The sequence below is a fragment of the Columba livia genome, chromosome 14 (genome assembly GCF_036013475.1).
Source record: "Columba livia isolate bColLiv1 breed racing homer chromosome 14, bColLiv1.pat.W.v2, whole genome shotgun sequence".
In the NCBI taxonomy this organism is placed as follows: Eukaryota; Metazoa; Chordata; class Aves; order Columbiformes; family Columbidae; genus Columba; species Columba livia.
In genome coordinates this window covers 8,995,580-9,019,526 of record NC_088615.1, presented here as the reverse complement: position 1 = coordinate 9,019,526, position 23,947 = coordinate 8,995,580, and the positions used below count along the sequence as shown (strand labels likewise).

The window sequence follows — 23,947 nt, the reverse complement described above, 5'->3', positions numbered from 1 at the left end:
GATACCTCTTAATTATTAATGTGTTAATATTGATTTATTAACATGTTAATATTAAAATTACATAATAGTTTCTTATGTTACAAGAGACATAAGAGTATTTTAGGCATATTAGTATCCATCCTAGTAGGTTTCTATGCAGTCATTTCTGTCAGCAAGGTGTTATATTGAATGATAATAAATTTCTTTAATCAAGCTGATCGTATATTTTTTATATATGTATTGAATGATAAACACTTGAAAATCAGTGTCATGTCTAGGCACTGTATGTCGCTGGTTTTCTGTTAGAGGACGACACAGTGAACTGATGGTATCCATTTGGAGAGTTCTTCCACCTAACAAAAGTCATTTCAGCACCTTGCAGAATACTGGCACAAAGCCCTCTCCATTTCTCAAGTCAGAGCTTTAGGTGGTATTTAAATGAGACATAGATTTTCTGCTCAACCCTATCTACAGGATGAATTTCACCTTTACAGTGTCATAACCATTGTGTTGTGGTTCTCGCTGGTATCAGTGCTGAAGTGAAACTCTTGTGCTGTGTTTTCTGTTGTCCAACTGGCATAAGTTATTTTGAACTGCTATTGACCATATTGTTTTAATGTCTGTATAGCCATTATGTACTCCCATAAATAATAATGAGGCTTTTATATTGAAAGCCTCAAAGGTTTTATCTATTGTACTTTTTAGGTATTTTTCCACATTTTTTTCTTGAGTTTATGTTATCATACTGTAGTTTCAGGCATATTCTAAAATAAATATAGTTTCTAGTTTAAAAAAAGGAATACTAAACAGATCTACATAAAGGAGAAGGAACAGATTTACAGAAGAGATGGGTGTTTTGTAGTTTTTTTGGCGAGCAAGGTGCATTTTCTGTAAAATATTCCTTTGACACTGAAATTGAGATAAACCCCCTTTCCAATCCTTATTTCAAAACTGGTTCCATATGCCAACTGCGTAAGAATCTTTCTTGGGATTTGAATTATTTAACAGTTTCTGATGCTGAAAACCCAGCAGCAAAGCAACACCTGGGAAAAAATGTAAGCAGGCAAAAAGAAATATATATTTTGTTGCTGGGAAAAATTATTCTGCTCAAAAAGCCTAAAACCCAACACATTCTGAAAAAGTGATTAACGCTTGGTGAATTTAGCAGTACATAATAATAAATTACAAAGCGTTTTATAACAATGGGGGGGGTGCATTAACAGAGCTGTGGAATTCAAAGGCGAGTCTGTGGTTCTATTTCTGGTGCCAAACCCCATCCTTCTGAAGAAAAAGTACAGGTACTTTCGATGTATCTGAAATAAATTATGAATAATAATCTTGGTTGTTATTGTGGAACATTGTCACTGTCCATGAAGTCAGTATAGACACTGAGCATGAATATACTTGGAGAAAGAAAATGCATTTCCTCTGGATAGTCTTGCAGAATTACATCAAGCCCCTTCATTCCGGGGAGTGTTTGCCTCTCATTGCCTGTCCCTGGTGCAGGCAGAGAGGAGTGGGACAGCAGCCCTGATCTGCATGATGTGTTGGTACCTCCTACTTCTCCTGTTGGCCATAGCCTTCCGAAAGGATCACACTGCCGAAGGGACATCTGCTGGTCCCCACTCCTCCTGAACCAGCCCCATAGGCTGTTCTAAACCCAGAAAGGAGGACATGCTGGTTTCCAAGTCTCTAAAATGTTCCAGGTTAGTGGGACTGGATACGATGAGACTGTGTGAAATTCAGTGCACTGGAGATAAATGGTAAAAAAAGCCCTGTGGAAGAAATAATTTAGGAGTCTCATTCACACTGATTGGTTTTCAGTTACCCTCCTGGCAGGAAAAAGAAATCTAGGTGTCATTCTGGGCAATATGATAAAGACATCTCTTCAGTCGCAGCCCTCAAGAAATCAATGCAGAATACCAGATATATGAAAAAGAAAATGAAGATTAATATGCAGGAAAAATGTCACAGTATTCTAGAAACCTTTCATGCTTCCTCTCTCCAAAGACATTATTCTGTTGTTATCACGTGCTCTCAAAGAAGACACAAGTGAGATATACAGGATATGCTGAGACTAGATACAACAGTTAATCTTGAATCCCAGTCCTTCAGGACTAGGGCTGATGGCACTCTGAAGTGGGGAAACTTTGCCTTTGGATAAATATTTGCTGAGTACATGGAATATCAGTTGATCCGACATACAGAAGAGTTTTCCGTTCTTTCTGCAGAGAGACAGTTTGCAACATGTAATCCTTTGGCCAGGTGCTCTAACAGTTCCTACCTTCTCCATTTTAAAATCCAGTCAGACTTATGTAAACCAGAACCACAAGACTCACAGCACAATAATGACTTTACCCCAGATTTAAGAAGATTTTTAAAATTTATTAGTGGGAACAGTGACAAAAGTATTCACTGCAGGTGCTCCTGGATGTTTTTGAACTTTGAGTATAAAGTTTACGATATTATTGCTGTATTTCTGTATATTCACAATACTGTGATTTACATGTGTTTAAATGAATATAAGTATTTTAGGATTTAACTTGCTGATCTTTCACCACACCATGATGGTGTGTATCAAGATATATGTTATTCAAACCATATGCTTTTATCTTTGTTGTTGTGTTATCAAAATCTGTAGCCTGATAAGAAATAATATAGACTTATCAGAAAATATTTAATAACAGCATACTTCGAAAAATAATCTGGAAGAAAAATTTGAGGTGCTGAATCCAATTAATTTTTTATTCTTTATTTTCTAAGCTGCATTTGTTACTTTTTAGGACACAACCTGTGGATACTTTTATGTGATTTGTGCTAAATATGTTAGGATCAAAATATGAGCTGATTCATTGGTAGTTTAGCTATGTAAAATTGTGGTAAAAAAAAAAAATTATTATATGTTTCCTGAGTTTCCTTTTTTTTCTTTCCTTCCCTTTTAGGATGATTATTTCAGAAACTGGAATCCAAACAAGCCTTTTGATCAAGGTAAAGTTAGTACGCATTTTGTGGTTGTATTCTGCTATTTTGAGATATCTGTAAATATGTTATGCCTTTCTTCCTCTGTCCTATACATTAGTCAAGAGCTGTATTCATACTTCAATCTCATTCCTGGTTTAGTCACATTGTGAGTTGATTTATATATAAGGGTTTGGCTTATCTTTGTATTTTTCAGCCATGGTTTTTAATCTACATCCTTTCCAGTTTATATTCAGTGATGATAAATGCTTAGAAAGGTTCTCTGTAACCATGAATCTTGGCATAACATGCAATTTAAAATGGGTATCTTCATACACATACTCTTTCATGTTAAAAACCTTTGCTAAACAAATTTCATAAAGGTAAATTACAGCATTTCCTAACACTCAAGGGGCCAATTCTTTGGAGCCAGGTGCAACGTTTGAATTTCAGGGCTGATTCGCAAAATAAGGGTTTATTATGTGTATGCTGCGGATTCAGATACAGATTCTCTAAGTGACATTTGTCTCTGAAATTAGTAGGGATTTTAAAAGATGTTATCCTAAAGCCACTTAGAAAGGAATGATTGTATACATGTAACTAAAATAAAAATAAATTTCAGGTATATAGATCCATTGCACAGTCCTCCTCTGTTTTGGATCCTGTGTTCAAAGTTACATGGCATTCCAGAAGAGTGTAAGATTGCCATTGCCCTTTAGAATGCGAAGTGACGATTTTGATCTCAAATTGTTGTGATTTAACATTCAGAAAAGGTATTCCTGCAAGCAAACGGCTTACAAATTATTGAGCAGGCAGATAGCTTTTTGTTTTGTGTGGGTTTTTTTGGTTTTGTTTTGTTTTATTTGTTTTGTTTGGGTTTGTTTGTTTGTTTTTTAAGAAAGAGTCCATGGTGAAACAGTCACAATGTGGCACACAGAGGGAAACAAGTAATTGGAAATTACATGGCTTTCTTCAATCTACCTCTGGTGTCACTGGGATGTAACCAGTGGATGATGGTTAAAGAATAGTAGATAATATCAATATTACATAGTTGCAGGAGATGCCCAATAGTTTAGTTAGTTACTAGATTTTAGTAACTGCTTAAAAAAAAAGTAATCTTATAGAAAAATATTTTTATGCATCTAGAAATCAAATATTATGAAATTATGTATGTGAATCCTACCACAAATGAGAAGGAAGAGTGAATAAGTTAAGAAGGAGAAGGAAAGGCATGAACAAATGAGTGAAGGGGTAACCGGATAAATGCCAGGCCAGTGGAGGAGCTGAAACCACAATGGTTTCTTTATTTGCTTTCAATTTGAGCTTTGGCGGCCATTTATTTTACAAACAAGAGTCATAAAACGGAGGAGCTTTGCTGATCAGAGATTTGAATCTTCAAAATTGCTGAAGGGTTTAGGAAGAAAATACCCCTTGGAAGTCTCTGAAAGTGCTTTTAAAACTTGCACTTTACATCTATTTCTATATTTCATTGCCAAACATGTTCCTTGTATTATCTACAGGTAGCTCCCAGGGATATCATGTTAGAACTGAAGAGTATAGATTCTCTGTCTTTATGGAAATGAAACTTCAGTGGCAAAGGAAAGGGAATGGTGATGTTTGTGTCAAGGCGTATATCCACAGAGAAATTTTCTAAGGCATTTGAGGAATTTAGGATTACAAATCCTATTGACGTCAAATGGTACTTATTCTCCTACCACTTTCAGAGGCCTTGTGACCCTCTGTGTTCCCAAGAGGAAGAACAAAAAGGTAAATCCTGGCAAAATATTGCAAAAAGATTTTGAACTGGTATGCTCTAAAACAGCCTTGTTCGTTGTGTTACTGAGATGTTTGACTCTGGGCAAACTCACAAATTGATTTAGAGAATCTAAAATCACACGTGGATACCTTGAAGCTATACAGTCATACATCTGTTCAACATTCCTATCTCTTTACAAAGAAAAGAATCGTTTCAGTATAAATTTTCTCCTAGACTGGGAAGAGTCTGTTGTCAGAAGGCAGAATGCAGAATTGGGCGATGCAGCCTGAGCCTGATGTGCTGCCTTGCACACAAATCTCTGCGCTGCTTTTGTCTCATGTAATTCTTACTTTTGGATTTTGTTTGGCCAGTAGGTCATTCTTTTTGACAAAGAGGTCATTACTTTTGGCTGTGGTTAAAATTTACTCTGACTAGAATGTTAAAATAGCTATTCATACCCTTCTCAAGAGATTTCTTACACACACACAAAAAAATTGCCTTAGAAAACTGTTTCTTAGTTTAGTTACATAGACATTGAGCATGTGAGTCTTTAGCCACTGACTCCTATGTTGTTGTCACCCAAGAAATGGAAAGAAGCTACATCATGTTGCTGCTTTGTGCTTTATGAATCAGATGCTGATAGGAAGGGCTGATATGAAGGAAGGAAAAAACACTTTCTTCTTCTGTTCCAGGTGTTTTCCACCATGGGTTTAATTTCTGTCATTTTCCATGCAGAGAAAAAAGAATACTCAGAATTAGTACTGGACCTTTTATGTCATGCAAGCTGCAAGAAAACTATTTAATCTGTCTTTCATCTTTACTTATCCATCCTTCCTGCCCTGATATTTTTTCCAGTTGTTCCTTTCGGTTTTGGGGTGTTTAAATGCCTCTTATGCTCTTGTATGACTTTGGAGATACAAAACCTTTTATTTTTAAATCTTTGGGATTCCTGTATCTAGAGAGCCTGTGCGGATCCTGCAGTAAGGAGCCCTAGCTTGCTTCTGTGAACTCAGTACCAGCTCTGGGCTCTCACCACACAACTGTTATTTGAGAGATATCCCAAAGTTGAATTGTAACCTCACAACACCAAGGTTCTGCCTACAGTGACTGGAGAGAAGTGACTCCTCCAGTGGGTCAGTGAAAACAGCCAGCTGCCTCTCTGCCTGGGTTATACATGAAATCTGAGCCTAGCATCTCCAAACTAAAACTAAATATTATGCATACCAACTCTTTGGGACAGGTCTACAGTTTTTTAATGCTTAAAATCTATTTCTAAATTCTAAAATTAAAATAATGTTTGAATATTCTAATTGTGTAGTCTTATAGTGAAGCCAGACTGTTGAAGCACCGTGAGATTTGGGGTTTGAAGTAGCTGAAGGTGGCTGGTACCTGCCAGAAGTGATCTCACAAAGGCAGCTGGAGGATTCAGTATGTTTAACAGTTCTAAAAAACAACAGTAGCCAGAGGTTTTGAAAATCAGTTCTGCTTCTAGGGTTGTATGTCATTTGCATCTTTTGAAGAAGAGTCTGCTGGGTCAAATAAAATCTGTATTATTTTCTAAATTAAAGCTAGCTTTATTCAGCAGATTGAATTATTTAATTATGTATTTAAAAACAATAGCAGTACAATCAAGCTGTCTCCTTTCCACTTGCAATGCAGAGAGAAATATCCTCATGTATGTCTCAAGAAAAGAAATATACCTTATTTTTTAAAAAGGCGTACACGACTTTCACTGAAAAAAACCCCTAGAGAGTCACATGAGGAATCTTTGCATAACATGTGTTTTCCAGGGAAGTCAACTTGAATGGTTCATCTGTGTCTCGAAGGGTACTTGAGTGATCGGAATTTATTTTTAGCCTAGCTACAAGCCCAGCTTTTTATTCATGTTGAACCCAGGAGAAACCAATACAAAGGTGAGCATCTTACCGACTGAGCCAAGATAACAAGGTATTTGGACTGCAGAAGGCAGGAGAGCATCTAGCCTGAAAATGATTTCTGGTCGTTAATATTGAACTCACTTCTGTCGGAGTTGCAGAAGCCAGAAAGCAGAAGAGTCGAAGGGGCAGGTTAGTCAGGATTTTAAAATATGAATCAAAGGGCTGTGTTTTTTTTTTTTTTTTCTGACAAGGTCATTTGAGAGTTCTTAAGGAACTTGACAGCAAACTTGACATACTTTTCTAGTCTTCTCCATCTACATTGGAGAAAGAAAAGAGGGAATCAGGGAAAAAGTTTAGCATAATGTTCTCGATTCAGAGATTTTGGTATGGTAATTAAATGTGTCTGGTATTCTGCACCTGTTCAGACTTGCCATTAAATTAATTGATTAAGACTTTATGTATTGTTATAAGTGAAATGTGTTAAGTAAAAAAAATTAATTTGTTATTGAAAATTTCTGCTAAAAGCCACCTCTCAGTAGCTGTAGTAAATTTTTCTGCAGACAAATAGATGTTACTAATTTTTCTGATGAGATGCACAAATAAAAGTACATTTTGTTACATTCAGGGTTGCTGGAAACTGATCGGGGTGGTGTCTAATTTGCTTGCCATATGGCTTTTTTTTTAAAAAACATCATTACCCTGGAACTGTGGAAGTAATGGGATGCACTTTGTATTGCAGGTACATAAGCTCTGAATCCAAAAAATGAACTTCCATTATTATATATGTATTCCATTATTATTTACATCAAGGCTGTAGAAGGACACAGTAAGAGGGGAAAACCTTGATTCTATTGCAGCGCTAAGCTTTTTCCCAAATCTGTGCCCTTTGCTGGTGACAACAATCCTGAGTGTTCCCAGCTGCTGGACCTCTTAGGAAAAGAAGATCCTGATTAGATGTAGTCTGAACTTTCCCCCTTGTCTTCCAGCCTTTGTTTTTATATTCACTGTCTTTATTCCCAATTCTCTTCCCCAGTAGCTGGGAAATCTAGACAGAGATATTACTTTTCAGCACTTTCATTATCTGGCAGGGGGTGGACAAATAAAAAAAAATTCAAAATTCCAAAATCCCCCTTCCACTGTACTGTGTGAAAATCTTCATCTGCCTGAATCTGACCTACCAGTGACTGACTCTAATGTCAGAACACACTCGTGTAGACTCGACTGTCATTATTAATTACAGACATGAACTCTCTATCATTTCAAAGAGTTCCCCTTGAGCAGTAATGAAAGTCTGAACTGGCAAAATACCCTCGCTTTTAAAGAGGAAACATTGCTTTTGAGTGGATTGTGGCCTCCAGCATAGCATAGCCTATGACTTTCACAGTCCAGCAGCCCTATGGAAGTGAACTTGTCAAATTTAGAACTTTATATTTAGAGACAGATATATTGGTATTCTCGTTTCCTCTCCTTCTGCACTGGATTGTACCTATGTCCTTCCAGTGTCTGAACTGGCAAATCCAGATCCAGAAATGGCTTCCTGCAGCTGTGCAGAATAAAGTTTGCCTGAAACAAGAAGTATGATAATGGGAAGCCTGTGATGCAGGATGAACATCATAGAACCTGCAATTATTTTTGAACATGTAATTTTCTGTTAGCCCAGTTAAGATGTTCTTTCAGAAAAGCCTGAATAAATTCCTTTCAGAGAGTTGTTTAGTAGTGTAGACATCTCTAGCCACAAATATATGTTAGTTTTATAATAAATGTTTTCTATTACTGTGCTTCAGATGGCAGATTTCAATTGAATAACATATTTTGCAATTTATTTTTTGACTGTAGTTGAATTAGTTTTAGAGGCTTATTCATAGGACAACTGCACATGAATTATGTTGGTAAATCTTCAGTAAATCAGTACCATTTTAAAACATGGTAACTGAATCAACAGCAAACAACAGCTGAGATGCGGCACATGAAATATACTGTCTTCCATCAAATGCATTTCAAGCACATATGGCGGCTTATTTCCTCCAGGCAGATGCACGTGCCTCCCCTCATGTGCTAGAAGCATAACATTAAATTCCTTATAAGCTTGTAAGCAACCAATTTTGTCATTAAATATGGCATCAGAAGTGACAGAGATGGGGTCCCTGTCTGTGACTGTATTATGGCTGATGTGCTTTGAACTGCGACAATGATTGATAAGTTCCTTGTCTATAATTTTTTTAGCACTTGGGGACCACTTGTTGCTTTTGTCAATAATTGTGCTGGCTTTCTTTTAGTATCTCTTACTTCATTGACTGTGGAGCAGACATGATTTTGAAAGGGAAATTCATGCCTCCCCATGCTCATCCAGCTCCCATTGAAGTAAATACATTTTTGGGGATATCACATAGCCCAACTTTCCTCCCATTTACATGACTCAGTGAGCAGGGGTCTCCTTCCCTTTGCCTCGCATCAGTATATAGGAGTTCAATTTGGGATATCTACCTAAATCTTTACAAATGAAGTGTGTGTGGAAAATACATGCCTGCAAAGCTGCCTCCTTATTTGCTGTAAGAAAGACCCCAATGTGTTATTCAAACAAACTGCTTCAGCTTGTATTCTTACTTAACAAGGCCAAACCAATCAGGGACAAAGTCTCCAGCTTTGAAATATTATTTGACTTAAAGATTGGATGGCATAGCAGTAGATTTATACTGTGTGTCAGAGTGCATTTTAAATCACTAGCCAGTCAGGAGAGTAATTTGCACGGTATTTAAACATGTTTATATGCCTGTGATTTAATAGCTGATCAGTAACTGTCATTTGATTCTAATTGAAAAACAGGAACTCCAATGGAGAATGAAAGTAAAAGGCAACTGTCATTTGATTCTAATTGAAAAACAGGAACTCCAATGGAGAATGAAAGCAAAAGGCATAGTGACAATGGCCATGAAAAATGGCCATAAATGCAGAATTTTTAGGAAGATAAGAACATCAAAATAAAGACAAATTATTTCTAAATCACATTTCAGTAAACTGAGAATTGGTAAAGCAGAAATTAGAGAAAGAAAAAATAGGATAATTGTCATTTCCTCAATGTAAAGGGTATAAACACAGATTATCCGAAAGTCAAGAGCTTGGTTAATGACAAGGCTCTTAGTGACTTCAGTGGCAAGAAGTTAGGTAAAGAAAGTGCAACTAGGCTGAACTCTTGTGGGAGCCCCAAACTCAGAAAGCCGAGTACAAAATGAGATATTTGGGAAAGAATTTAAGAATAGCCATTTTTCACAAGTGTATTAGAGGGAAGAGAAAAATGAAGAAAAGTGATGGCTCACTGCTCAGTGGAGATACTTATCTAAAGGCATAGCTGAGAAGGCCACAGCATTGTGACCTGTCTTTGCTTTGGCTTTCACTTGAAAGGTCAGCTGTGACCAGGTGACTGTTGTAAGTAATGTGTTGTAAAATTCTGGATTAGGAGAAGAACAGGTTTGAGCAAATCAGATGTTGCAAATCAGCGACACTTGATCTAAGGTTTTAGTGAATTGGCTGAAATAACTTTAAAGATACAAAAAGTTATCTTTGAAAATTTATGAAATTGTAGAAGGCTGGGAAATTATAGGGAATTATATCCCATGAGTTGAGCCTGAAATCTTAAAAAAAAAAAAAGGGGGGGAAAAAGTACTGAAATAAATATTAAAGCAAACATTTGTTAGCATCAGAAGATAAGGGGATGAATAAACCTGGTATGGATGCCACACTAAACTAATTTTCTTCTCTGACATTTGCAACTCTTGGGACTTGGGGATAAGCTTGCAGTATCACATATTCACATATCTTGACTTTAATAAGGCTTTTGACACTGGCTTATGTTACTGTCTTATAAGCAAGTTAGAGAAATATTGTCTAAAATAAATAATTATCAGGTGGATACAAAATCAGCTGAAAAACTACATTTTGGTAGTAGTTCTTAATGGTTCAGTGTCAGGCTGTAAGGATAAATTGAATCAGGCTCCTCCATGATCTGTTTTGGGTCCAGCATTATTCACTATTTTCATTAAATTGTAGATGTCAAAATTAGTATGCTTATTAAATGTAGCACAGCAATAAAATTCACAGTCACCTTGAGAAATTTAAGAAGCAGTGTGAAAAGAAAGGACAAAGTTCAGTCTGGGCAGATGCAAAAGTTCTTAGGTAAGAATAATCATCTGCAAAAAAAAGGACAAAGAACAATCTGATGGTAATGAATTTTGAGAAAAAGGGTAGGGGATTACAATGGATTACAAATAGAACATGAGTCAACAATGTCATTCTGTTGCAAAAAAGGCAAATGTTATACTGGCATGTGTAACTATGAGTAATCCCTTCAGCTCTCGTCAGTGCCAGTAAGACCTTGGCTGGAATATGTTGCCCAGATTTGAGTAACAGGCTTCTAGAATAGTGTGTATCAACTGGAAAGTACCCAGAGAAAAGTAACAGATATGATCAGAATTGCAGAAAATATGCTCTGTGAAGAAGACAGAAGGAGGGAGCAACTCCTCTGTGCTGAGAAAACAAACAAAACAACAACAAAAAATACCCCAAACAACCCACAAATCCTATTTTCAAATACCTAAAATTAACTGCAAAATGGAGGAATTGTTCTCTATCCATTGTGGATACAACAAGGAGCAACACATTTACATTGTGGCAAAGAAGAATAATTTTAGCCTTTGTAGTGACCGTAATACTTAACATTGGGAGAGATATTTTAAAAAGGATGTGGAGACTCTGTCTTTGGAGGTGTTCTGAAACATGTTAGACAAATGTCTTGCAGATAATGGCACATTGATAGCTGATCCAGCTATGGAGAAAGGGAGTGGTATCTGCATCCTTGCCAGAATTGCCATTTTAGCATTGTGATTCTCTGATTGTATTTTGATTAATGGAAACCAGCTAATTTCAGTGAAAGCACAGAAGAAGTGCTGAAGAAGGTATTTCTTAAATAGATTTCCAGTTGAAGTAAAGAAGGAGAAATAAATGAATCAATATTCTAGACAGACATTCTGGCACCACCTGAAAAAATACAGGTTCTTATTTGATGGGCATAACATGCACAAACTTCAAGGTAGTTACTAACCGTGGTTGTTATGGACTGGTGAACCTTCATGAATGTAAACAGGGACTGGCCAAAGGCAACTCATTTTCTCTGCCTGCTTCTCCCTGTCTCACTCACTTTTCTAACAAGTCAGGAGGACTTCCTGTGGATACTTGGATATTAGTGGGGTTTTTGTCCTGGCAGGAATAAAGGTCAGGATGTAACCCAAAGGGTAAAGATTTGGATGAAAATCAGTTAACTGTTCTCCCTCGATTCATTAGATAAAACATGGCGCGTGTGTATTTAGGAATTAAATCTCCATATTGCTTCAGATTAAACATGTCTGCATAAAATAATACAATTTCTGCTCTAATATGATTGCTTGCATTCTAGCTTTGCAGTCCTTGGTCATTTGGAAAGTTATTTTAAACTACAAAATGGTGCTAAGCAGTACACAGCAAGATGAATAAAAAAAGTTTTCAGATGTATTCTGGTGGTGTTCTGCACTAAAAAGTTCCCTAAGCATATATGTCAAAACTAATATCAGTTTGATAAGCATTGTTTAGTCATTTTATCATGTTCTGTCCTCTCTCTATCTGTGTCTTCTGGTTGCAATATTATGAATGGACCTTGCCATGTGCGTCTTTATCTTGTCAGGTTTCGCTCAACAGCTTTCTTTAAAGGTCTTGTCGACTTTATGTACATTGTCCTTAAAGTGCCAGGACAGAAAAGCTAAATCTGAAGACCAGAATTTGATTTCCGCTCTCGTCCTTGAAATCTCTGTTTGAGGATTTGATCTGTTTTATTTAGGGGAGATTAGTAAACCCCATTGTTGTCTTATGTATGTGCATCCTTGCAGTGCCTCTTTAGCCATACAAGAGGGATGCACGCAGATGAACTACCCCAAAATCTGGAACTACCGTGTTCACATTAACCACAGGGCAAGACAGTAGAATCAAATCTGTAATATAAGTCGGTACCGTTCCCGGGAGAGCTTTTACACAGGTCAAACCATCTGAAATATACAAATAAAACCATGAAAAGCGTTGTTCGAGTAAAGCCATGAAAAGTACACATCTATTTGAAAAATACCAGCAGGATCTTAACATGGATGATATGTCTTGGTATCAGTAACATAATTATATTGGTCTTGGTAGTTTAGATCATAAATATAATGACTCATTACTTTTCATCTTTAGATACTTCTCCAATAGAACTCCTAAATAGGCCATTGCTATGTGCTGTGTATAGGCTGTGCTTAGTTATTCTCACTCCTAATTGCTTAACTTTGCTTTTGGCTTCATCATTATTCTATTGCAAGAAATGTGACTTGACATTTAGGCAAATATTTTCCATTTTCTTTATGTTTCTCCTTCTGAGATGCTTTTGCATACAGTGGCACTTCTAGTGTATTTTCCTGCAGAGGACTGTGCCAATAACTTTTTCCCAATGCCTATAAATAAATTAAGTATACCGTGGCTTGAAAGAGAAATTGTTATCAGCTGGTGCTCCACTACCTACAAAGTATTTTATCTTCTTTCAGTTTCTATTACTTTGCTCTCCGTTGACTTTGTATAGGAAGCCGTCTTCCCTGTTAATGTCATGTGGTACATTTGTGTGTAGCGTGCTTGATGTATGGAACTATTGCAAACGCTACTGCGGATATCTTGGCTTTTGAAATTGCATTGAAGATGAACTTTTTGACAGATGGAGCGGTTGATACGATTTGGAAATAGGCTTGTTTTTATCAGTCAGGTACTCTATTTTTCAAAATGAGATGAGAGAGGAGGGAGAGGCCACTCATCTAATGTTAGCAGAGAGCCTGAGCCCAAAAGGAGGAATGTACTTGAGAGCTATATATGCTGGTTTTATAACAATACAACAAATTCCTTTTTGCAGTCTGCATTTTTAAACAGAAGACAGTTGCTTAACTTCATGTTATCTGCATAGTTATCCAAAAGCCAAGTGCCTAGCCTGAGGTACTTGTCCATTTTGTCTTTGTAGCTGACACTGAAATGAGTGTTTCAGATTAGGTAGTGTACTGGAAGCCACTTCGAGGTCTAGCGAATACTAAATAACTTTTAGAAGGCTAAACTTAGATGGAACCAGACATCATACCGATCCTGTCCAGGAAGACAAGATGCATAAGGGGACCTCTTCTAAACACTGTGATCTCAAATTCCCCAGAGAAGTAGAGGTCAAAAGCACAATGGTTGTTAAATTCATGAGGATCCTGTTCCAGCAGGTTATTGTTGTAGATAATTCTATGACCTCATTGATAATATCCCCTCTCAGCCCTTTCTCCAGGCTGAGAAAAGACTTCCCCCCAGATATTTCCTCCACCGTGGACCTCAATGGGCTGCATGGGGACAGCCGCCCTCACCATGGATTGCGCCAGGGGCTGCAGAAAAATCTGTTCTGGCACCTGCAGCATCTCCTCCCTCTCCTTGCTGACTGACCTTCGTGTCTGCGGAGTGGTTTCTCTCACATATTCTCACTCCTCTCTCCAGCTGCAGTTGCCCAATGGCACAACAAATTTTTCCCCTTCTTAAATACGTTATCCCAGAGGTGCTACCACTGTCTCTGATGGGCTCAGCCTTGGCCAGCAGTGGGTACGTCTTGGAACTGGCTTGAACCTTCTAGCAGAGTCTCACAAAAGCCACCTCTGTATCTCTCTCACTACCAAAATATTGCCGTGCAAACCCAATATGAGAGTATTGAAGACTGCCCAGCTAAGGATATGGCAAAGCACCAACCAGTCAGCAGGAAAAAAAGTGTCAGGGTAAAGGCTGCAGGAGCTGAAAATTTATGATAATGTCACTTTTACTGTTTTCTTTTGAGTTGGGAATGGATGGGAAAGACAGACCTGAGAGAAGTAAAAATGAAGTATGCAGCAGATGATGTTTAACACTTTGAAAAAGAATCAGATAGTTTAATAATGGATTTTCTGTGTGACGGTCCTTTGGCATAGCTGATCTTTACCAGTCCATTAGTATGCTCTCTGTTTTGTCAATCTAGCAAAGACGAAAGAGTCTTTTGCTTGCTTTTCTGAAAGAACTGGAATTCTGTGATCTATGTGCAGCTTTTAAATTAAAAATTATTGTTTTGAATTAAAATAATGAATCCAGACTCTCCAGACCTTAAGATATGAAGTTTTTATCTCACTTCTAGTTAGTATTCAGTGAAAGAAGGGATGGGGTTGCAGAAGGTTGCTGTAGCGAGGTAATACAAGATGGAAATTTTGCTTTCTGTGGGTTGGAAAGGCCAAAAAGGTATGTTTGGAGCAAAGGTTTTTCTTATGGGAACACATATATTAATTTTGGGGATGTCTACATTAAATTCTATCTTAGTGTCTCCCTCTGTGTGTTTGTCCAGTACATCGGCACAGTAAGATTTTTCAAAAGGAAATTTTTGAAGTCTGAAATATTCACAAGTGTGCTTTTTTTTAAGGCACTGAATAACTATGAGAGGCCATTCTTATATGTAGGCAATTTCCTCAATGGTATGAATTTTGAGAAATTAATTTTCAACATGCTAACTAAATAAAAAAAATCATTAAAATCTTTGTATGATATGTAGTAGAGAGCTAATAACAATATTTTCTCTTGTATTTCAATTATGGTAGCTGTGAATTAACTAGTATTTTAATAAAAATTAGTAGTAGCATTTATTTTCCATTGAGTGGTGTAAATTTATGTGATGTGTCTGAAACATGAAGAGCCTAGGGTGTGGATATGTGTGGTGAATGGATTTTATTTTAATGAATTATAATATAATTGTCCTGTCTTGGCAATTAAAGTTGGGCATTACATCTTAAGTCATTAATTCCTTTGCATCCTTTTTTTCTCTGGGGAGAATGGAGGAAGTACTAAAAATTCCTTTAAGCTTATAAAGCTGGAAGACATGTATGACAAATAGATTTAGAGTGGATTACTAAGAGGTAGAACACAAAGGCAGAATTCTATTATATCAGTGTCAAATTCTGCCCTCACTTATGTGCAGGCTCCTTGGTGAAGTTACAGTGATTTAAATTCAGCTTAGACTTGCATTACTTGGATGGAAAATGTGTGCTCATTGGATATTTCTCTTTTTCAATCATTCTGATATAAACCTGGCTACTTGGCATCTGTATCATGTGCATTTTTCTATCCATGCAGACATCATATATTATAAAAATATTTTAGCAAATTTGGGCCAAATTTGCTTATCCTTTTTAAACATAGGTGAATTGCTTGTGGATTTAGCCCATTTCTCCTCCGACAGATAAAAGTACAAAGGTGCAAAAGCAGTGTTGGTGATGTTGGTAGAAATATCTAAAACCTTTGAGGGATTAGGAAGCCGCCTCTGACCAGATCTCTTGACTTCCACAGTTTCCTACCAAATATGCCATAAAGAAATTATCTGCACATTCAGAGGCAGTGATGGGCTTGGTGTGATTGTGGAGTTTGACAGTCTTAGTTCTGTTCTTCTCAGAACTGTCTGATGCTGTTATGTGCTGCATCCTTCTACTGAAGCAATTTCACACCTCATCTGCTAGAGATGAAAATGGCAGGGAACAAAATATAATCCAGCAAAAACTTAGTTTAGTAGATATATCATCCTATCAGAGTCTTAGTTCATCACTTCCTCAATCCACTAAATTTGCAAATCTTTGGAAATTACATGGGGTGACGTTATCTCAAGAGACCCTCAAGGAGTTAACTAATCCACCCCTTCCCCCAAGGCACTATCAACCCTATCTACATCAGTCCTGACACTTATTCACCATGTTCTTAAAGACCCTTAGCACAGGACATTTCTCAGGCTCTCTAGCAACATGTTCTGGTACTCTCCTCTGGTACTCTTAACCATTAGAAATTTGTACCCGAACTTCCCTTTTTGCAATTCAAACCTTCGATTAAACACTTTTGTCTTGTGTGCCATTGATGTAACAAACAATTTGAAACACCAGTTTTACATTCTGTTCTTTTCAGTAATCTAGACAGTTTGAAAGAAATTCTTGTCAAATCCTTGCAAGATATAAAAGTGGTAACACTGTTTCTATCATGAAGAGTTGCCAATGTTTCCCAGGGACCATGGTCAGATGCTATATGTCTCCCAGCTCCTTACTGCTAGTAGGGCATCTGAACATTGGAGTGTATGTGTGTTAAGTTTTAATTATGCAGTCCAGTGATAAAACTTGCACATGTAACTGGGATTGTAACAAATCTAGGGTACTACCAGGGCAGAAAAACTACATCTATAATATTCCTCTTCCCCAGGTTTTTCACACCTTGCATTAGTCATTGTGTTATTGGTCTGAAGAGGGCTGTAATCTCTTCCATCCCCTTAGACTTGTTGACTCCTGCATTGTGGAGTTTGCCATGCACCTGAGATTCTTTAAGCACCTCTCCAAAGGTCTGTGATGCCAAACCTAACTCCTCTGACTGTAAGTGTGGGTATATACTGTCCAATTTTCATTCTTCAATAGTTCCACCTTGGTTTGTTTGCTTTGGAGTGTTTTTAATGATTTGCAGATAACTGAGATGTGTTTCCATCTGTGCACCATGCTCTAAAGATCCAAACATGAAATCTGGGAAGGTTTTCCTAACTGGACTAGTAATTACTCAGACACATTAAGAATATCAGTCTAATGGAATGAACAGGCCAGTAGTACATTCCTGTTGTTGTATGGGACTGTTCACGTTTCATTTGACTGCTTTTAGACTTTTCCATTCATGTGCTTGTCCTAGTACATTCATTTGAACAAAATACATTTGATCTTTCTTCAGTATAAACATTTTGCATATAAAATGAAGGAGAACTGGGGCATTTTTTTCCTGATATTTGCATTTTTCCTAGGATCATATCTTCCATAAGTAATGCAACACAGTGTTTGTATTCCTTGTGCTCTTCACCAGAATCTCCCGTTTTCAGTTTGAAGCAAATAGTGTTTCCACATTGTTTGAAATAATTTCATCCTCATTACTTTCATCTGGTTAAATAAACCTTTCATCCATGCTCAGAAACAACAGATCTTTTATTTTTGTAGTGGTTTTTTTTTTTACTAGTGGATGCCTGTATTACATTATGGTAGTGCAGATAAGGTATGTTTGATCAGTTATCAAATGACTGTTGTTATTGGACGATTAATTCTGGCTACATAGATGATTAGAAGTACAGATTTTTACACCCAGGGCCAGTGATTTTTTTTTTTTTATTTTTAGAATATGGATTTATAAGGGATTTATGCAAGCAGAAAATTGAATCAGCAACACAATCAGTGCATTAAGTTATGACATTTTATTAGAGAAAAATTGCTTTAGAATATAACAGTAGATACAGATAGGAAAAAAAAATGCATGAGGATTAGCAGCAAGAGTTTAGCATCTTTAAATTACATTTTGAACTTTAAAGTATTGACCATGCCCAAAATCTTTCCTTTTGCCTGCAGGATATCACTCGTACATGATTTATGTGTGTTCAGTGTGCACACCTCTCTCCCTGAATCACTAGATGCTAGTGATGACCTAGCTTATGTGCTTTGATTTGTGCAGTTTTAGGTAACATGGTCTCCTGAATCAGATTAAATAAAAAAAAGGAAAGCAAACGTTCTTTGCTATATGGAGGGCTGACTTTTTTTGTGTGTGTGTGATTACAAGCGAGTGAATTGTTGATATGACAAAGAATAACTCTGTTACTTAAACCTGACTCTGAGCAGCAATACTGTGGTTGAAATTGCTGTTCCAAGCCTCTCTGGGCTGCAGACTCCAATTCAGCTGCTGACTGGCAGAGCTGGGCACTTTGATGGAAAACAGGCTGTGCAGGGAATGCCACACTTTTCCATACATCTCCTCCCTTCCATAGAATTTCCTCTTAATGATTTGCACAAAGGTACAGTTAACACACGAATTAGACGTTCTTGGCACTGAAAGCTGTCTGTAAACTAGATGTCATAAAGTAAGCACTGTTTCCATTTTCCTGGCATAACGCACAACACTTGGTGGGAAAACCAGTCAAGTTTGGTCAGTGGTCATCTTGAAGGAGACCTTCCATGTGCAAGAGGCAAGCAAATGGGTGGATATGTTTTTCTATATGTTCTACTCTGGTTACAGCCAGAGGCGGCCTGAGAATGTCCTCTCTTCAGTAACAGCAACCTGTGAGGATAAGTCGAATGGACAGGGTGCTGGTAAAAGAGAAGGAGAATCTGTTTAATCTCTGCCTTCAGGTACCCAAAACCTGTTAATTTTGTGGAACAGGGTCACCAATGCATAGCACAAATCCCTAATGCATTGCAAACTCCTGCTTAGTTAATTTATTACTACTTCTTTAACACTACATAGTCTTATTTGTTGATTGTAGTCTATTTGCCTCTGTAGCAAATTACGTTTCCAATAGATGCAAATCACCTTAAAAAAGTCAGGAACAAGCTGGGACCATGATATAAAGTGTCCAAAATTTGTTTCTAGTTGGTTTGTTTATGTGTTCCTTTTTTGCATCTTCTCTTGTATGCAAAAACTTTTTCTCTGATTCTGGGCATACTGGAAAGTTAGGAAAATACAAATAATGATCCTGACTCTTAGAAGTAAATATGCTTCATCCCTGAAATACCCATACAGTAGGAATCTGTCCCTTGTGATCATCATCTTTCTGCCAGATTCGTAGCACATCTGTTAGGGAAAGTACTGTTGCAGCCACTTCTTACTAAACCACTTAATAGGTTTAGTTTAAAAAAGGCAAGTTGGAAGGTGATAGATTGTGTAGCATAAAGTCCCTCATGCTAAGGAAACTGCCTGCTAAAGTATCTTTAATCTCACAGAGGAAAATTATAAAAACAACTGCCAAAAGTAAACCCATATTAATTCAAACCGAAGATTACACTTAGATTTTTAGAGAGCACATTGATTTTTTGAATTGAGTCTCGGTTTGGGCTTCTGTGAACTTTGCTATTCTCTCTGCTTATTTCACCTTTTCTTTCATTCTACTACTTTTTGTTCTTTCCATCCCAACTATTATTACCTGTTTTCTTACTGCTTCCATTTGGATCCCACTCCCATGTGGAAGTGCTGATACGATCCACATCAGCAGGGCTGATTGCTCCCATTAATGTTTCACCAGTATGTTTCTGTAGGAGCAGGTATGGGATCTGGTCAGGCAGGTCAGATTAGTCCCCGTGTTGTGAGTGTAATAGTTGATGTTTTCTCCAACATTTAAGTTCATCAAAGGGAAGACTAGGGAGCAGCAAGATGATTCCATGACTGTAGGGCAACTGGGAATCATGAACGAAAGGCTGTCAAAGGCTTTCATGTCTATATAGAGTCAGAAAATAGTAAGAATACTAAGTATGAGGTCCTGCAGGAGTTAAGAAAACAAAGCGAGTTTTTTTAAATATGATCTCACACAGTTATGCTCAACTAGGTAACTAGAAAAGCAATTAAAGGTAAACCATCAGCAAGGAGACCTGGCAGAATGAAAATGAAGCTGGAGATTACTGTTGTTTACCTTCAGCTTCTCTGAACTGAAATTACTTTTTGTTGCTTCTGTATTCAAACACAAAGACAAGAGGAATTTAATCTATTTTATGTCTTTTCAGAACCTCCTGATGGGAATGATCATTTTTCCAATCTGCCTTATTTGCTCATAGAGAAATAGAAAAATGGCCAAAAGAATACGTTATTTTAATATGTTCCTTCAGTTGCAAATATAGCATTTATAGTTTCTCTCAAAGTTTTCTTTCTTTTTCTACATCATAACTGTCACGGCAAACATAGTCTAAAGTTAAGAATGTGTATTTTTATTAGGTTGTCACTAGACTTGACCGTGTGCCATTTTCTGTAGATGAGTATTGTGACATTGGCCATATTCTCATTAATTCATCATATTAGGATGTGTTAGTGTTTTTACATTAATGTACCCCTGCAATGAGATTATAACCAATTCCAACAAAACCATATAATTAGAGAAGATACTGCTAGAGATGTTTGAGTAGTTTTTTGCAGCCAGAGTCAGTCACAGAAAAAAAATTCCTAATGTTACTATCATGCCCTAATGATATATAAAAACACCTAAATGTCCCTCATGCATTCCCCAGAACTTCTGTATCTCACAGTTAGAGTTACAATATCTAAAGATTACCAGGAAAATTAGGATGCGTCATGTTGACAACTGGATAGAATCTTATTCCTCTAGGATAATCAGCACAGTCCTTGTTGTGCTTTTATATTTAAATTTTGGAACCTAGTTTAACTTAAGAATTCATAAAATCATTATTTCTTTCCAATTACAAAAACATCTACTATATGAAACTGGCTTGCCAGAAACAAAGCCTTTTCCTTGGATTCATGTGTTTTCTATTCCTTCTCAGTGCGTGGGGGATGCTCTTTCTCACTGCTTCCCCAGAGAGAGCAATTCAGCAGCAGAACCCATGACCCTCCAGGGCCAGGAAGGCAGCAAGGAAAGTTTTCATCTTCTTTTCCCATCCTTCTTCTAGACCTAGCCCCAACAGAGGTCCCAAAGAGGTCGTACAGCTCTAACAATTGTTTGCCCAGGCTAATCATAACTTTCTGAAGACAGCAGCCTGATTTCTCATAAAGATTCCCTCAATGCTTCACCAAAACCCCTGTGCTGTAGTTTGTCTGTTGTTCCTTATTCTGTCCTCATAGATATGGAGAATAATCTTCGAGGATAACTGCTTGCTTTATGACAGGCATTTGCTCATTTCAAGACATATCATAGCTCCCTGTTGAGTCTCTCCTTTTTTGACTAGTTCAATCTAGTTCCTTTTTTTCATTTCTTTACAAGTTATGGTAAAAATTTTATCAATTTTACTGTTCCCCCCTGAATTCTTATCCTCATAAACTTATCCTGCATATCTTGTTTATGCTTTTACCCAGACAGAACCGTATTCCAACCAAGGGCATCAACAATGCTTAATAGAGCAGAATAATTATCTCCCATGGTTTAGTTAAGACTTTCCTGCTAATACACGCCAGTAAAAAGAGTTTCCTTTTTTGCAACAGCTTGACAGTTTTGATTCCTATTCAGCCTGCAGTCCATTGACACTCTGGGATCCTGCTTTGTATTATTTCTACCTAGTCAATCCCTATTTGGGGTTTATTCCTTTGATTTCTGCTCTGTAATGATGCTGCTTTGTATTTGTGTGTACTGACTGTTGCCTTATTCATTCCTCCCATTTCCCTAGATCATTTTTCACTGTAACCTCCAGAGCATGACAGCTCCTTTCCTCATTTCTGTGCTTTATAAGCCTGCTCCCCATTCCATTATCCAAACAGTTGATCTGTCTTTTTGGATCTCAAAACACCTCTTAATTTAACTGAATCATACCAATTAGCAAAAAGTCCCTTCTGTGAAGACAGACTATTATAAAAAAAATGAAATAAAACTCCTCAGATCCCTGTGTTCCTTTTAGTACATTTTATGCTGGCTGGGTGGTTTTGCTTGGTGGTGTTTGGGAGGTAGGGAGGGATGTTGTTTATTTAGCAGTTACTCTGAGTTACCCTGATATTATCTACATTCTCTGAGGACTGAACCTCCAGAGGCTCTGAGCCTGCCCAGCAGCTTGTAGGAAAGGGTAGATGTACCAGCTTCACAGATCCATGGGAACAGGATGCTGATCCAGGGGAATATTTGTTCTGTTTGGCAACATGATTATCAAACTGGTCAAAAACCAGGAGCCTGGTTCTCACTGTTGGGAACTGAGCTCCTTTCCTGCTGATAGTGCCTGAGCCTAATTCAAAGCCATTAGGAGCAAGACACTAGTTCCTAAGTACTGGCAAAGTGACAACAAGAAATCAAGGTGGTTTTGTGCTGTTGGAAACATCTTAACAAGAAGAGAGATATTTTGCGTAAATAAAATTAACTGAGGCTGAGAGCTACAATAAGCATAGAACAAGAAATGCAAGTCACGTATTTTGGTACATAAAATAAGTTTGAGAGTGTGTCCTTTGTGCACTGCCCCTGTGTCTGTGCCGCCTGCAGGAGAAATGCGGTGGCTGGACCTGTGGGTAAATACTGCGTGATCCGTTGAGTCGGTGCATGCTGATGGTTTCATTGCAGTTGGTGGTTGCACCACTGGATCGTGCAGTTTCTGCACCAGCAGGGACCAGAATGTTCCTTATGGACAGTTCTTCCAGTTTTATTGCTTCTCTGTCTCAGCCAGCTTCCGAATCAGGATAGGATGATAAATAAAATCAAATACAAATATCCTGAAGTGAATTATATTTCCAGTAATATTTGATGCTTTTCTTTGCATTTCCCAGCTTTCTTTTTGCTAGTTCAGTGCATGAGGAAAAATGTCAATGTTCCTCACACAGACACATTATCACATGGTCTCTGCTGTGAAGTCTGAGTGTCAGTTGTGTAAAATGCACTTTGATACCCATGTGGTATCACTTCAGCCTTTAACGATAGCAAGGCATAGATGATAAGTGTGGTAAACAGTTTAATTTGGTCAATAGTTTAATTTGGTCTGCAACGTAATGACATTTTAAAGTATGCACTGGCATTTCTGCTAGGCTGCCTGCCATAATTTTTGTCTTGACATGTCAAATAAAGGCTTACTAACTCAAGAAGGAATTAGCATGAAACATGTCCATCAATCTCCATAAAGTAGCATTATGTAGTTGAATTTTATTAACTCTGAAGTAAAGGCAGTATAATTGAACAGAAATGTGTGCAGCTACTGATAGGGTTGTCTTGAGAAATCCTCAGCATTTCCAGTTTTTGTTCTTTTTTGAGCACAATGTTATTTCTAGCTTGCATTTTTTATTAACACTCCTCAGCTTGTGGACAATACTAAATATTTTATTTTGAGAATCTTTGCAGAATAACCGATGTTTCTTACCCATCAAAAGTGGCTGACTGACCTGAAATCAGATAAAGTGCACACACGAAGGTACATTCTATCACCTGTATGCTGCAAAGTCACTTCTAGTTCAGCTGGCTGTTATTAGCCCTATCTAGCAAAACAGTTCACAGCACCCTATATTGATAGCAGAAGATAAATGTTACAGTAGATGCACTTTAAAAGTTCATTCCAATTTTAGAAGCATTGCTAGTAGCTGAAATATCCAACATTTTAGGTATGAAGAGTATCACTGGAATTGATATTACCTCTGCAAAAAGATTCTGAGAATCTGTTATAAATTGGTCTATTATGAACACATTCTATCTTATAGCATTATATGCTGCACAGCATGTACAGTTTGGGAAAAAAGGGGCATAAATTAACCTTGTAAATGGTTTCATATCTTGTATTAAATGAACTGCTGTGAGTCTAATCAGAAAAACATGGAAATAAGAGACTCCCATCGATTTCAGTGGTCT

The 23,947-nt window shown here is 37.3% G+C and overlaps 1 protein-coding gene across 3 annotated transcripts in view; it reads left to right on the top strand.

The window, feature by feature from the left end:
• Positions 1-23,947, top strand: part of SPOCK1 (SPARC (osteonectin), cwcv and kazal like domains proteoglycan 1) — a 277,816-nt gene that overhangs the window by 85,202 nt on the left and 168,667 nt on the right. For all 3 annotated transcript variants that reach the window (XM_065029939.1, XM_021289041.2, XM_065029938.1), the window contains one exon: positions 2,922-2,967. In XM_065029939.1, coding sequence (XP_064886011.1) covers positions 2,922-2,967 — 46 coding nt within the window. The remainder of the gene's footprint in view (positions 1-2,921; positions 2,968-23,947) is intronic.